The sequence below is a fragment of the Chelonia mydas genome, chromosome 5 (genome assembly GCF_015237465.2).
Source record: "Chelonia mydas isolate rCheMyd1 chromosome 5, rCheMyd1.pri.v2, whole genome shotgun sequence".
Lineage (NCBI taxonomy): Eukaryota > Metazoa > Chordata > Testudines > Cheloniidae > Chelonia > Chelonia mydas.
In genome coordinates, this window is record NC_051245.2 from 23,140,107 (window position 1) to 23,156,791 (window position 16,685).

Here is a 16,685-nt window from a genome sequence, read left to right on the forward strand (position 1 = left end):
CCTCAGTCTGGGGGGGAGGGGGAGGGGGAGGGAGGCGATGGACTAGATGACCTCTCAAGGTCCCATCAATCCAGAGTAAAGCTAAGATACTCCATCATCGAAAAGGATTGAAGACAATTTGTAGTTATTTATATTGCAGCAGTATCCTGAAGCCACATTGTAGAAAGATATAGTGTAAGACATCATCTACCCCCAAATAGCTTGCAACCACAATAGACAAGACAGACAGAGAGGGAGGAGAAACACAGAGGTGGGGAGAAACATGCAGTATGTCAGTGACAGAGCCATGAACAGAATCCAGGTTTCCTGACTCCCATTCCAGTGAATCCAAACAGAGAAGAGTCCATTAGAGCCTGTGTTTTGGTTGTCCTTGGTTGCAGGTACTGTGAGGACATCTTTCTGGGTTCTGCAGCACCCAGATTGACCGTTTTGAAAATCAGAAATACCTTGAAGAAAGAGAGAGAGCTGAGGAAAATTAGTAGGAAGGGGGCGGGGGAAGGGACAGGGGATGGAGAGAACCATGGGAGGACCACAGAGGAGGAGAGGAAAAAATAGAGAATGATCTGAAGGTGAAAATGAGTGATGAATAATAACAAGAGAGTGTGATGGAAATCCAGGTCTTCCTCTTGCTCACACATAGACTTTCAAGGTTGGTAAATGTTATTTATCCTTCATTTATTTCCTTGGCCCAGAAAGGGAAACTTTAGGAGAGGGAAACTCAAATGTTAGCTGGTGCTGGTGAAATCTGTTGGTCCAGTTGCAGTTAGGGACAGGGGAAGGAATTTTCAGGCCAATCATGGCCCAGGTGATGAGAACATATAGCAGCACATTGAGCCCTTGAAATGTCAATAGCTCCTAATGCCTTTAATCTCCAGGATCTGACAAAAGAGGGAATTTGTTAATGAGGCCTTTAAGATATTTGCTATTGCCTAGTGGCACACCCCTATAAGTATTCAAGGAATGATGGGTTTCTGGGCTGAGATTTGTGAACCAGTCCTCCTGAGCTTGAACCTCAACTCCCTTCCCAAATGGAAATGGAAATTTTTAAATGGCATGTGGCTTGCTTTCGTTAAATTAGACCCCTCTCTTCCCTCTGTCTCCCTTTTCCGGTCTGCTTCCCCCAGATCACTCCATCTGTCAGTATCCAGGCTGCCTTCAACTCCAGCACTAATTTGGAGGTTTCCTCTGAATGTATCCTGGCCCATAAATAATGGGGAATCAGAGCTGTAATGATAACCAATCAGATCATCTTGCCTTCCCACCTGCTGCTGCAGGATTTTTCCCTGCTGCGTACTCTCAAAGGCTTTTGCTTTAAATACCTGAAGCAACAAAAATTCTACACACCAACTTTGGGCGATTAGTAGATTCTACTGTTCTGCAATTTTTCCTGATACCAGCCTACATTTTCCTCGGTTCAATGTCATGATTCCATTGTTCCTATTTATAACTGGTGTTGGGTGAAACTCAAAGGGTTCAGAGGCTTATTTCAGTCCAGCTAAGCATCCAAAAATGCATCTGCTTATCTGAATTCTCTAAATCTTGTGGGAGTCTCACAGCCAGGCCTAGTTTCCACTCTCCCCATGCTGCCCATCTCCCTGCAATAGGCCCTGCTCCTCGTGTTTTTTGTGTCAAGGTGGTTAGGTACTGGCCAGTTTTTGAATCCCTGACTCTCCAGTATATAACCATAAAATGTCATTAATAGCTCTTCAAAGAGCTCCAGTATAGAACCATGTAAAAGCAACTTGATTTTTTGCATTTCTTGTTGACAATTTCAGACTTTACCCACCTTGAGAGTGGGACTGTCTTTCAATGTGTGTGTACAGTATCTAGCTGATAGCGCTGCTTGTTTTGCTGAGCGGCTGTCCTACTATCCCACTCCACTGCTCCATGACACTCCCCTTCCGCTTCAGTTTTCACAAGATGCCATCCCATTTAGCACGGAACATGTATAGCTTAGCTACATGATGGCTATGAAAACCTTTCAGTAAGATTTGGATATATACATCAGTTGGTTAGGATTGTCCGAGCAATTATAAATAGAAATGTAAACAGACTTGTTTAAAGTAGTATTACACCCAAAACACCATCCCTCAAAATGATCCCAAACCTACATCCTTCAGTGAGGCCTGCTGATCTGATTGCTTTATAGACCCTTTCTTATGCATCGCACCTCAAAGTGTGGGGTGGAAGAGTCAGAAAAGACTTAAAAAAGACATGCTGAACTTCTCATTTATTCCCTTCCTGTGAGGTTAGCACCCTTCTGGGAAGGGGGAAGGCTGCTGCCTTTTCACTACCCCTGGTACAGTCTGGGACATGAATTGTAGAAAAGCCCCAAAGGATCTTTAAATGTTATCATCATCACAGCACCAGGCCCAGTGAAAAGGGTGAAAAGTGAGCCCCGGGATCTTGGTAAGTATGGCAAGAGTGAACCACTTGGCAGCCCCCTGAAGTTGATAGGATGCTAGATTGGGGGAATCAGGCTAATAACTAGAAAATGGCACATCATAGACTGAGGTGAGCAGGAATTCACTTGAAGAGAATTACCAGAACAGGGGAACAATGCATTCCCATTTTTCTCCTGGGATAGTTTTTTCTTAGAAAACAGCCTCAAAAATTGCTATTCAGCCCCTGGGAATTTTTATGACAAATGTCAGACTTGAATGGGATCAAACACAAAATCTGGAAAAATGTGCATTTTTTTTTTTTAAAAAAAAAGGTGGGCGGAATATATAGGTTAAGCAACTTTCCCAGCGCTACACTTTCTGTTTCTTAGGATTTACTCATCTCTATAAATTGATTTAATAATAAGTATCAGCGTCACAGGTGTGCTGAAAGAAGTAATATTAGTGCCCTCCATGGATAAAAGACACTACATAGTGCAAAGTGTTCAGTTGTTGGACCTCGTTAGGCCTATATTTTTTGCTTTCATTTACCCTTTTCTTGTTTGCCTGTAGACTTGCACTTCTATGATTATGCTCAGGGTCACAGCTAGTCATTGTACTGCCTGGAGAGAGCAAGCCTATTTGCACTCCCTCATTTTTCTACGCCCTGCCCTGGGTGGCTGCCCTGCTCGCCCCGCCCTGGTTATGACCTTGGTAACTCTGTTGGCTGTTACATATCTAAACCTTCTCTCCTGCAAATTCTCAAGGTCTTTTATTTTGATGTGAACATGCATTAGATATTGACTCCTCATATTCGTTTTCAAGTTGTTTTAGGTTATCAAAGTTTGGTATGGTTTCAAGAACTGGCCTTAAATTTGGATTGCACCCTAACATTGATGCAACATACAAATGTATATTTATAAGAAGGCTGTAGACTAGGAGTGACAGGATGTCCTGATGACTGTATTTTAAAATCCCAGAAATGGGTCAGAGTGATACAGTCACTAATGTAAGAGATTTGATACTATCCTGCAGTCCATTCTTGGGAAAAATTCTTCAATGCAAGTTTTGCCTGACTGCAAGAATTTGCACATAGAGGTTTAATAGCCAGTTGATTTAAATAATCATGTCTCTATTTTATATCTCATTGGAGAAGCCAAGAAAATGTATCAAACACTTTAAATTTATTTTATTTATTAATCAAAGCCTTTTTTTGACTTTGAAACAATTGTGGTATCTTTCTTCTGAAACAATTAAAATGATGCCCAGTGTAATCAATTATTGGATTTATTTAATACTTCACCTTTGATAAGCCCTAGTCATTATTAAAATCAGGGTTTCATCAGATGTGTTAAAAGCAAAACCAGAAGAATTGTTTTATTATTAACACACTGTACTCTGATGGCTCCACACATTAGAGACCAACAATAAAATCAACAGGTGATGAGAACAGAGCAGGAAAATGTACACTATCAGATTTCTATTTCTTTAATGGGAACATTTTGTTATAATCTGGATATGTGACATTCTTGCCTCCTTGACATGTTTACAAGAAAATGTACACAATTAAAATCAGTGGGCACTGATGAATGTAGACATTTTAGATGACCAACTTGTAAAAGAAAGAAATACATTACACAAATAAAACAGAGGTTATATCCACAGTCATGAATACACATTCTTTACCCCAAAACAACAATAAATAAAATCACATTATATGCATATAGTTCTACTTACATCAGTACAATATACTGTGCAGCTTTTCATTCATTTTCTACTAGACTGATACAACATTTCTGTGTTGTCCAGTATTTTTACATTGATAATGAATAGTATCACCCCAAAAAAGGGAACAAAGTTAACTTCCACAGTCTCTATCCTGAGTCCTCTTCGTTTCGTGATAATTACATACTAGGCACAAGGAACAAAGCAAATCCATCCCATCACCTTCCTCTCAGCATTCTACCCCAATGCATGGGGCTCCCTATATTTTTAGACATGCTCAATAAATAAACACCCTTATTTAGGTAAGCACTTCGTTTTAGAGGTGAAATTCATCACTGGGAAGAGGGTCAGTCCGAGTCCTATGTGCCACTTAAATTCAATTTAAGCCTTAAATGGGATTTAATTGGTGAATAGGCCTTGGGCTGGACCTCTGAGCTTAAGTATAAAATAATATAGACCGCATCCTGTGCAGAAAGCAAGAGCTTGATCCTGCTCTCGTTAAAGTCAGTAGCACATTAAAGGGCGTACAATCAGTCCCTGAGTTTCTCTCTCCTTTCTCCCTCAACTCAACTGCGCAAGTATTCATTCTCTAGTCCCAAAAGACCTTTCCACCCTTAAATTCTTTGCTACAATAAAAGCCATTAAACAGTCAACACTTGCCAATCATAACCCCACAGTCGCCCCAGATATGTCCTAAATACAAAGAAAAGCTTTAACGATCTTGTATACCACTGTGTGGTAACTGTTACAGTCGCTTTTTTAATGGTGCCTCCTACACTATAAGGAGAAACACCCAAGCATGTGGTTCATAGGGGATAAAGTGTCAAAGAAACGAACCAGATCCTCAGCTGGTATATATCCGTGCAACTCTACTGAAGTCAACGTAGCTGTGCCAATAAATGTCAGCGGATGATCTGGCCTAATATTTGTAAAACCCGTGGTCACAGACTTTGATGTGAGAGAATTGTGAAGTTATTCCTTGTGCATATCAGCTTAGATTAAGAAATTAACAATTAAAACAAGATTTTTAAATCCCCTATTAGGTACATTTCTTCTGCTTGCTCAAGTGTCTGGTAGGAACATTCACACAACAGAAACACCAAGCAACAGTTTACAGAGAGTCAGGATTTTTAACCTTCTGAAGTTTCAGCACCTAATGAATCCATGAAAGATATCTGATGTGCTGTAGCTTAACATATAAACTTTAACAGTGTCAGATTCTTCAGAGTATTTTGCCATGGATGCAGAATATTAACATTAGTGGTTAATGAGAAATTTTGAATGAACTCTAGTCTAGCACCTTTTAAGTCATTTTTGTAGGGGTCTAAATGTGGTGTACACCAGTCAGAGGCATTTTGAAATGTGCATTCTGGAAGAAGCAATTCTAGATTAAAAAAAAAATCTACGCAGTTATTTCATAATTAAACACTAATCCAAGAAAGTCTCCAAGTCATGGCAGTATTATTTTCCTGATGAAAAGCCAGCAATATCCTTGTAAAACACCAAAGTCTCCCCTTTAACCCAGATGGGTAAAATATAAAGGGATGGTCTCCATTTTACATACATGCTAGATTTAAGACTGAATTAAGGCCAAAAAGAAGTGCATATGTTTCTTGTGATTCCCAAGAGGAGAGAACACCATCATAGCCCATTGCACTACTTGTTAACCCCTTCAGGTGGTCCACTTTCACTGGCAACATTTCTATTGACTTCAACAGAAATTTGGTCTGCATGTGGTCTACAGGATCATTCTCATTCTGTATTCGAAGATGTCTGAAAATAAGACCACACACCATTTAAACTCCTTTCTGCCTAATATTTCTATGAACAGAGATGTGCACAGTGCAAATACTTCAACTTTCTCATGTGAAATGTGTCATTTAAACAAAAGCTCCTGTACTCATAAACTCTGCTTGCAGATATTCAGACAGCCAATGGGCGTTAGGCATATATCTGAAGTCAGAGCTTTCCCCAACATCAACTACTACCAAAAAAAAAAATTATGTACGAGTCCTCTATTAACTATATCACTTTAACACTTACGGATGTGTTTAACTTTGAAGTTTGTGTGCCAAAGTGCTGGGCTCATTTGTGACCTTTATATGTTGATTTGTTGTTATGTGAATGTGTGTGAAATATGGATAGCCACAAACATAGGTTTTGGTTAAACAAGCTTCTGTGAAACCCACATTTTACGATACATTTTATTTACTTTTATAGCCCCTTAGAGCCAAAGAATTCTTTAAAAACTTCTTTGAAAATCAGTGTGTTTTGTCTGAACTTAAACATTCCCCTGCAGTATTAGAAGCCTAAGCACTGAGCTACTGCAGGAGAATCAGAGAGGGAGACTGACTAGTCTGTATTTCTTGTCCTAATTAAGGAAAATGTAAAAAGTAAACAAACGCCAATGGTAAAAAGTAAATTCATGTTAAAAAATTGTTCAATTTTAATAATCTAAGGTGTTATTACTAACACAGGACAGAGATTTTAAAGAATAGCTAAACAGGCTCCAGGCATTCCTCCAACAGCAGTCTGCTATGCTCCCAACGTTATGGTGCCTCCTCTGGAAGTGAATGAAGTGGGTTGTGGTGCTTTAAGCTGTGGCCCATCTCCACAGGAGCCCTAGCTGGTGAGACTTCCTGGGCAATGCTATAGAGGGTTATGATTAAAAGCATGCCCATAATCCAGGACCGCATGATTTTTTTTTTTCAGCCTCACAGTGACTCTCTAATGCCCCTTTTCTCCTCAATTACATTTAGCTGAAACAAGCTCATGTGATCAAAAATTGTCCTGTTCATTATCCCATTTACTTTGACTTAACTGTGCTTGGCACAGGACCAGGTGATGAGGACAAACGCAACTTGAGCCCACCTTTGTGTTCCTGATCTGTAGGGAAGCTCGGGGGGCCAGACCAGCCTCCCGTGTAAGTCACAGCAAACAAAATTTTTGTTTTGTGAAAAACTGTATTTTAAAAAGTCCTTGGTTTACAACAAAAACATTTTGGTTTTTATTTTTTGCTTTTTTCCTTCCCTCCTTTTTCTTTCCCTTTTTTCAGTAGAAAAACAGAAAAAGAGAGAAAAGGAGGAAAAAAACAAATTTGAATATTTCCGAAAGTCAAAAATAAATCAAAATGATTTTGAAACCAGTAAAATTTTTCCCTAACGTTTTAGTTGAAACAGATTTTGAAAATATTTTAGAAATTTTCCAAAAAATTGATCAACTTTTTTCAGCCAGCTCTACAGCAATGTGAATTCTGCTCTAACCTATGCCAGACACAGTGGTTCATGGCTTGAGGGGGGCCACTCTAGTGGCCAAAATTCACTGGGCTGTAGTGCTGCATTGGCCACATCACTTTTTCAACAGACACACGCTGCAGACCTGGACTGGGAAATGGGTGATGTTAGAGCCTCTATCCTTACTCTGTGCTACCCAATGAGAGGGAATCTTTAAGGTCTCAAATCCACCCAGTTTTCAGCTGCTTTGATCTACTCTGGAGCAGCTCCAAGAATGGGCCCCTGCCTCGATGCCTGAGAAATCAGACAGAACTTCACAAATGCAGACAGTAAACCGTATGCCCAGATACAACATGTTTTAGAAAAAAGTAGTATGATGAAACACACCAGCAAAATCTGTCCACTCACTGAAAAAAACAGAAAGCTGTAATAAAACAAATAGGGCCAAACTCTGCTCTCAGTTTACTGTAAGCTACTTCGGTGTACTTTCTCTGGATTTACACTAGTGTAAATGATGGCAGAATCTGGCCCTTAGAGCAGTGGTCCCCAAACTTTTCCTCTCGCGCCCTCCCCGTTACCAGTAATAGAATGTGTCTGAGCCTGCCCCGGGAGCGGAGCTGCGGCCGGGCTGGGGGCCGCAGCTGGGGCCAGGAGCGGGGTCCAGCGGCCGAGAATGGGGGCAGGAGCAAAGCTGCGGCCGGGGCCAGGAGCGGAGCTGGGGCGTCAGCTGTTGCCAGGAGCTGGGGCTGGAGTGGAGCTGGATGGAGCTCCCTCCCTGCCCCCTGGTAGGAGCTGGCCTGGGCCCTGTTGTGCCACCCCGAGATGTTCCTCCACACCCCCTCCCTGGGGGGGCATGCCCCACAGTTTGGGGACCATTGTCTTGGGGACTAGTTTTCTTAATATGAAAAGTTGCCAGGATAAACCAAAGGATTCACAAACTCAGTAATTTTTCTCTCTCTCAGGCAATACTCTTCGAGCTGTTATTCTCCAAATCAGGCATTCTAAATAATACCTACATTTCCTGACTAGAAAGTGTTAAGAACTTTTCTATATACAGTATAAAATAACCTGCTTTTAACAGCTAATTCACCACAGAGCCACTCCTGCGCCAACTGAAGTCCATTAATTAATGAGATAATTACCAGAGAGATCAATGGCAGCAGGATCTGGATCAAGCGCCACAGCAGCATCTTAAAGCCCCAATCCTGCAGCCGCTTTACTTTACCCCTGTAAGTAGTCAGTCTCATTGACCTGAATGTGTGTAAAGTTAAGCGTCTGCAGGATTAGGCCCTAAATTTGAAATCTGAATAATTTTTGGCAATTTTACAACTAATTAATCAATTGCATTTTACTTTAGCTAATTAATTATTTGCATTCTGCACATGCCTGGGGAAGAGGGAGGAAGAAAAATCTGGTTAATATTCATAAACCAAAATAACTTTTATTTACATCAATGACTTCCTGTGCACATTATTCACTCTTGTAAAAATATTTCTTCAAACCTTCTCACCTTGACTTTTAATCTCACCAAAGCAAAAATAGACATTTTCTAATAGAAAAATACAAGATAAAAATACCGAAAAATAAAATGCTAGCATGGAATGTCATTTTTATTAAAAAAAAAAAACAAAAAACTCTTGAATTACCATTACTGTACAAACACTCCCCTATCATTAATATTTACAGAGTCTGGATCGTACCCTCCTCTCACTGAAATCAGGGGGACTTCTGCCATTGACTTCAATGGGAGCAGAAGCCGGCCCTTTAGGTACTGCACTAGCCTTTCTAAGAGGTGGTGATGGTGGAGAGAGAGAGAAGGATGATGACTCTTCTGGGATGTTTTGTTATAATATAAAAGCATATGTCAGGCTGAAGAAAAAGCCAATCCACTCTAGGGTTCTGATTCTCCCCTTGCTTATGTCTCATACCAGTGAAACTCCACTGACTACAATGGAGCTACTCTTGACTTACACCTAGTATAAGTGAGAAGAGATGCAGTCTCTGCATTCCCTGTCTTGATTTTGATACTGTACGTGCAATGAAAGAATGACTTGAGTGTTTCCACCCTCTTTACTTTCTCAATAGTTATTTATATCTCAAGTGCCAACTCCTGAGATTAAACTCTAAGGGTCTAATCCTGCACCCACTGAGGACCATGGCAAAGTGGCCCATTGGTTTCAATAATGCAGGAAGCCCAAAATGAAGACATTTTTATTTTAATGGCAAAGCAGCATTGAAACCACATTTTGATATCCTTGCTTGTGATGCAGCTAAGAAAGGAGGCACTAGGAGTTAAAAAGAAGGGGTCAGGAAGAAGCATAACCCAGCCCTAAGCACAAAACTGCGTCCCTCAATAAATGTCTTAGAAAATACCCTCTCAAAACACTAAGAACGTCCTACAATGTGAAACTTTTTTTTTTTTCACGAGATGAAAGGCCATGTGGCATAATGTGATTAGTAAATCATTCCTGAGTTTCTGAAAGAAATTAAGACAAAATGACTCTACTGCTTAAAGAATGAGTTCTTCAGGAGCCTCTTCTTTTACACTGATGTCTTTGGTTTTGTCCATTTCCCTAAAGTTTTTTTCAGGAAGAATGGGATTTTTTTTTCTTCTTTATGCGGCAGAAAAATGAGATCTAATGGAGTCTTCACGTAACTGCCGATGCTTGCCCACATTACACTCTTCCTGTTGACTTCGTCTCTCAATAGTTATTCTGTATTTCTTTCTGCATGAAAGGAGAGGAACAGAGTAAGAAATCCTCCCTCAATAACAAGATAATAGGACTTCTCTTTCAAAGAATGCCTATAGGGGACAACTGGGTTTCTGTTGAGAAATGAGAAGTGACAGAATGTGAAACCCTGGTAAAAGATTAAAGTCGTTTGCCTTGAAGCATTTTGCCCTAGCCCAAGAATTCTGTGTAAAAGTTAACAGGCATTCTCAAAGCACGCAGACGCAAACATTTTCTTCTTTGACAATTTGTGAACTAAACCATTAGGACATTTTTGTATAGTGGCATGGGAACTATGCCAGATTACTCTTTTCGCATTGATCAGAGCCAAATTACTTTCTTATACCAGACATGGGGGCCACTTTCTGTGGATCTGCACAATGGATCTGGCTCTTTATGCAGTCAAAACTCCCACTGAAGCCAGATACTATCTAATTAACCCCTCACAACATCTACATGAGATAGATTAGTGTGTTTATGATGTCACTGGAAGTACTATCTGTGTAATTAACACTGGATCCAGCCCTAAGGATCTTAAGGAAAACTGGAAAAGAAATTTAAATGATATCTAAGGGGTATATTAAATTGGTTGTGCATCAGCCATGGTTTTCCATGTGTGCCCACCTTAAGCCCCTTATCAAGAGTTTCTTTATATTATTCATACATCAAAGTAAGGTACTAAACCCACTTCCTCCCATAAATCTCCAAAACGAAATTTTAGAAACTCTGAGTCTAATGTTTTTAACATTACTCCTATGAACCCACTGGGTTTCAGGGCTGATTATTCAAAAGGGCCTCAAACCAGCCCCTGTTGTACATGCAGTTTTTGCACAATATTGCTTTTGCACACAAATGACATAATGTTCACATACAAAGGAAATTTGCATTCAGTTTTCATGAACAAGTGGGATTTAAGTCCAGGATTTCCAAAGTTAGGCTTCTGAAGATGCAGATAGGCACCTAACCTGCTAACACCCTTTTGAAAATGCTAACAAGTGCCTAACTCCCATTGAAATCAATGAGAGTTAGGCACCTCGCTACTTTTGAAAATCCCAGTAGGCATCTATCTGAATCTTTAGGTACCTAAATTCCTTTAAAAAACAGACTCTTACTGTATATATATATTCTATTATTTCTTTGTGTATGGAAGTTGTTGAGGCACAAAACCAGCCTATTTCTGGAAATACAGCCTTTCAGTTCCTTTCAAGACAATGTATCAGAAGAACTATGATTCAGATTTTTCAACAAAGTGCAGTTGTACCCTCAAAGATATGCAAGAAGTTGTATGCCTAATTGTGGTAATTACACATGCAGATGACCAAACAGTTGTATAACTATATTTGCATGCACATTAGTGTAACTGCTGCATAACTATGGATGTGTACACAAATAATTTTTGTGAACACAATCCCATATGCACTTTTCTTAAAATCTGGCCCTATATGTCCAGTGAATATATGCCAGGTGTGATATCTAATTCTTGCCACTCATTCTAATGGATGAATTAAGGCCCTGATCCTCCTCCTCCTCCCCCTAGCATCAATGGGTGCAGAACCAGTCCCCAAATGTCAAAGTCAGAAGCCCTTAGGGGCAAGTCCTCTGCTGGTGCATACTGTCAGTTTACACCACCTATGGATCTGCCCCCTGGTGTGTGTAAAGTTTAAAAAAAACACCACCTTTAGTTTCAAATTGGGAGGGTTGTAAAAGATGCAAGGGTCTGGCTGCGACAATGCCCAAAGTACATTACAAAGGCACATTTGTACCATTTTTTTTGTCTTTTTCAAAACATAAATGGGGTCTTTAATCAATCCTGTCATTTGATAAATGGATGCTTTGTTTGAGACCCACAAGATGTACTGAACATGCCCTGACGCAGGCAACAGTAAGTTTTCCTTGTGGACATATATCATAGAATCATAGACGTGTAGGGCTGAAAGGGATCTGCAGAGATCTAGTCCAGTCCCCTGCACTCAAGGAAGGACAAAGTATTATAGACCATCCCTGACAGGTGTTTGTCTAACCTGCTCTTAAAAATCTCCAATAACAGAGATTCCACAACCTCCTTTGGCAATTTATTCCAGTGCTTAACTACCCTGACAGTTAAGAAGTTTTTCCTAATGTCCAACCTAAATCGCCCTTGTTGCAATTTAAGCCCATTGCTACTTTTCCTATCTTCAGAGGCTAAAGAGAACAATTTTTCACCCTCCTCCTTGTAACAAATTTTTATGTACTTGAAAACTGTTATCCTGTCCCCCTCAGTCTTTTCTTCTCCAGACTAAACAAACCCAGTTTTTTCAATCTTCCCTCATAGGTCATGTTTTCTAGACCTTTAACCATTTTTGTTGATCTTCTCTGGACTTTCTCCAGTTTGTCCACATCTTTCCTGAAATGTTGCTCCCAGAGCTGGACACAATACTCCAGTTGAGGCCTAAACAGCGCAGAGTAGAGTGGAAGAATTACTTCTTGTGTCTTGCTTACAATACTCCTGCTAATACATCCCAGAATGATGATTTTTGCAATAGTGTTACACTGTTGACTCATATTTAGCTTGTGATCCACTGTGACCCCCAGATTCCTTTCCGCAGTACTCCTTCCTAGGCAGTCATTTCCAATTTTGTATGTGTGCAACTGATTGTTCCTTCCTAAGTGGAGTACTTTGCATTTGTCCTTATTGAATTTCATCCTATTTACTCTATTTTAATCACATCCTCCAAAACACTTGCAACCCCTCCCAGCTTGGTATCATCTGCAAACTTTATAAGTGTACTCTCTATGCCACTACTAACACAAGGAAAATTACCCACAAGCATAAGGGATTGAAGGTTCAGGGCCTAACACAATAAAGCTGATTTAAGCATACAAAACAGCTATTGAGACAGTAAAAGTGAATGAACTGGCTTCAGTGGGAGTTTTGCCCCAGAGAAGTAGGCCCTTATTTTAGCACCTGTCTGTCTCCTCTTCTCATACCAGAGAAAGGCTTGCAAGGTGTGGAGAGGTTTGGGCTCTGTAGGTAGCTAAGGGACTTTTAGTAACTGGGACTAACCTGAAAAAGTAGAAAGCCATTAGTAATCCTGCTCCAAGTAAGGCACCCACTACGATCCCTGTAACTGCTGACTCTCCTAGGCCACCTGCTTGAAAAAGCAAACAGAAATAAGTGATCAGCATTGCTACCCAGAACCGTTCATGTTCACATTCTGGAAAATATGTATTAAAGAAATGACCAATGCAAAAAAATAACTAGAGCTGTTCAAAACCCAGTTCAGAAGGGGCTTGGGGGGAACACCTCTCATTTGGTTCAAACTCATGTGACTTTATTTTCCTCACTGCTTTACTGTGAGTGTTGGGGGCCAACCCTCCCACCACCACCAAATCAAAGAAACACTCAGTCACAGTTGTTATAAAGGTGTGATATAGAGAAATGCTGGTAAGAGATGGGTGTGTATGGTCTACCCCTCACGACAGGGGCTAGGATTACAATAGATCACATGTCAGGGGGCAGGGTCTAATGACTGCAGCAGCTACTATGACAGAAACGACCGAGTTTCACCTGGGTTAGCATCAAAATCGTACACCAGCCCAGATTAACTCAAGGATGGGCTCGTCTTCACTCAGTAGCCTCATAGGCCTCAACAAACCTTTTGATGACCCTGGGCTGAGTTTCAAGTTAAATTCATGTGATGTTAGTTCTGTGCTGAAAGTTTTGCACATGAAGTTACAGTCAACGAATGACTATGTGAACATAATCATAAATCAACAGTCAGCTGAACGGTGAAAACATAGCACTTTGCCACAGAGTTGAGTAGGGGGCAGAGCAGAGATGTAATGACCCAGAGGGAGCTCAGGGAAGAAAGCCCCTCTAAGGAGCAAAAAAGGAACATGCTAGCTGCATCAGTCTTTAGGATGGCATAGCCTGCTTCTCTTGCCATACCTGGCCCACTCCATGGGCTGGTACTGAGGGAGGGGGAAGCGAAGGACCTGCCTCCTCTTCACTCTTCCTTGACCCTTTGAAGGGCGTTGCTGCTCCCCACCCCTGGGACTCATGGAGATAATAAAAGGTCTCAAATGCACTGTCTCCCTCTGCGCTAGTCGGGGACAGACCGGGCCGCAATGAACGTGTACAGTAAAGTATGGAGTACTGCTAGTGTTTTAAATCTGAATGGAAAAGAGGGAAATAATACTGTCAAGCTGGGGGTATCTCCTGCCTCCAGAGCTAGCAATGCATTTCCTGCAAAACCCTCCTTATAAAAGGGGAGCTAAGACCATCCTTTTGAGGGAAATGTCCACAGCAGAGGGAAACTTGCCACAGAAATATTGCAAGTATCTTTTTCCAGTCACCTTTCCTCATTATCCCCTCTGTGAGGCCTGGTCTGTGAACACAGGGAACTGGAAAGAGATGGGGCTGCTCAGGTTGAGAATCCCTGGAGGGCACCATCCCTAACCCCGTGGAGAGTTAATGCTGTTCTGATCAGCATCTGTCAAAGGGGTGTGATTACGCCTTGTCTCGGGGGACAAGCTTGCATATTCCAGCTACTCGCTATGTTTGCTCCCTTCTGGCCTGCGGAGAACTACCCGTTTATTTTCCTGGAAGGGGACTTCCATGGGCTTAGGGCCAACCCGGAGATCTCTGTAGCATAATGGCCATGCACCAGCTTAATGATGGGAGTCTGACAAGAAGTTGCATATCTGCTTGAGCTTTTTGTTCCCAGTAGCAGCATGCAATGTCTGGGAATAAAGATATGTCCCGGCCATGAAAAACAGAACTGTTTCAATACAGCACAGCTGTCAAGGTCCTGTTGGCATTTTCAGGCCCAGCAACCTTGACAGTGTTCCATTCAGGAACGTGAGTGTAAACAAGGGGATGCTGTATTACAGTATGGGCTGCTTCCTCTCTCTCTTACAACTTGGAAGGAAACATTAAGTCACTAAACTTACATGATTTACAAGGCGTATTGTTCGTGTGCTCTAAAACTCTGTTTTCATCTATTCTCAGCTTGCCAGGACCCCAAGGATACTTCACGTTTGATCGAATTTCAAAACGCCCTTGCTTTCCATAGTAGTCCCCAATCACCTGTGTAAAAACAAGAAATGACAATGCTTTTCTAATGAATTTATTCCCAGAGAAAAGAAACAAACTGGAGAGCTGCATGTGCTTGGAGCCTTCTGGCACGTCCTGAATAGCCACAGGACTTGAATGAGTTGTCCTGTCAGAATCCCACTGATGAGATCATTAATTAGCAGCATTTACGGCAATGGACAAAATTCCATATCCTTCTCCACTTTAGTCACTGAAATCAATTTTACCAGCTTTCTGTCCCAAACAATAAATGGCCAGGGTTCAGAGAAAATTTGGAGCCAGCTTGTTTAAAACTTTGTGATGGTTCTTGAAATGGTTCCTGTGACGTACCAAGCCTTTTGTGACCCGCTGCTGGAGGCTCCACAATCCTACTACACCTCGCCCCAGGAAAGGAGCAGCAAAAGTGGGCCCTCCAGACCTGCCTAGAGCGGCTGCACAGATGCAGCCAATCAGAGCCCAGAAGGCTTAGATAAAAAGGAGCTGAGGGCTTTAGCAGGTCAGTTCCTGGGACCAAGGAATGAGAATTGATGCTCCTCTCTGGGCAAAGGAGCTTGAGGGACAACCAGAGTTTGGTTCTGACTACAATAGTTTAAGCAGGGAGAGATAGGAACTGAGAACTTTAACCCTAAGGTAAGGGGGTGAAGATAAAGGGGCCAGGTGAGAAGAGGTCTAGGGAAACAGCAACAATGAACTGAAGTGAGCGGTATGTGGCTGCTGTGTGTGTGGCTGCTGCTCGGCTGGAAAACGGAGTAGTAGGCAGGCCCAGGCTCCCCTACCAGCCACTGGCAAAGTGATGTAAACCCTGAGAAGGGGACAAGGCTTGTTTGGGAACCTCAGCCAAGGGCTGAATTTAAAGGGCCCAGAGCCAGGACTGAACTCCCTAGTAAGGACTCTTGCTACCCCAGAAGGGGTTCATTTTGACTGTGATCAAGCTGGAGGACTGAGCCACTGGAGGGCTAACAAGTAAGGTCAACAACCTATAAGGGGTGCCAGGAATGAGAAAGACCTGCAGTATCTCATGCAGTAGCAGGTGCTGCAGAGGTGTTACAGACCCAAACAAAAACCCTTTGATCTCCCACAAACTTTTTGGCATTTGAAATCTGGACTCAGGTCCTGACTTTCTTGCATGGAGACCATCTCTACCAAGTTCATGGACCTCAGTAAACCTGGACCAAGGGTTTTGGGCTTATAAAGAAACTTAAAAGCAGGAGAGCTTTGACTGATTTGGGGTTCCGTTCTATAATGTTCTAAGAGGTCTACATGCATTTCTGTTTTCTGTTCAGGATTTTGGGTTCAGATGTGAGAGTTGCAAAATCGAGATTAGGATTCTGAACTCTGAACTTCTTTAAAATTCAAGGCTGTATGTAATCAAGGTTGTGAGTCGGTTCCTTCCTTAATTTTATATGCCTGAGAGGACGATTCATGTTGCATCCAAATAAAACATACAGGATATGGTTTACTACTGCATTACTCCAGATTTACACCACCAGTGTAACGCTAATGGAACAACAGAGCTACAACAATATACAGGTGGAGTAATACA

General features: G+C 41.6%; 1 protein-coding gene across 4 annotated transcripts in view; it reads right to left on the bottom strand.

Annotated features, from left to right (window-relative positions):
• Positions 1 to 3,658: 3,658 nt before the first annotated feature.
• The window catches only part of NPR3 (natriuretic peptide receptor 3), a 60,094-nt gene continuing 47,067 nt past the window's right edge, over positions 3,659 to 16,685 (bottom strand). For 3 of the 4 annotated variants that reach the window (XM_043547199.1, XM_027831546.3, XM_007069429.4), the window contains 3 exons: positions 15,001 to 15,136; positions 13,112 to 13,199; positions 3,659 to 10,065 (listed from right to left, as the gene is read on the bottom strand). In XM_043547199.1, coding sequence (XP_043403134.1) covers positions 9,954 to 10,065; positions 13,112 to 13,199; positions 15,001 to 15,136 — 336 coding nt within the window. In that variant the 3' untranslated portion in view covers positions 3,659 to 9,953. The remainder of the gene's footprint in view (positions 10,066 to 13,111; positions 13,200 to 15,000; positions 15,137 to 16,685) is intronic. The other variant, XM_027831545.3, reaches the window with a different exon arrangement.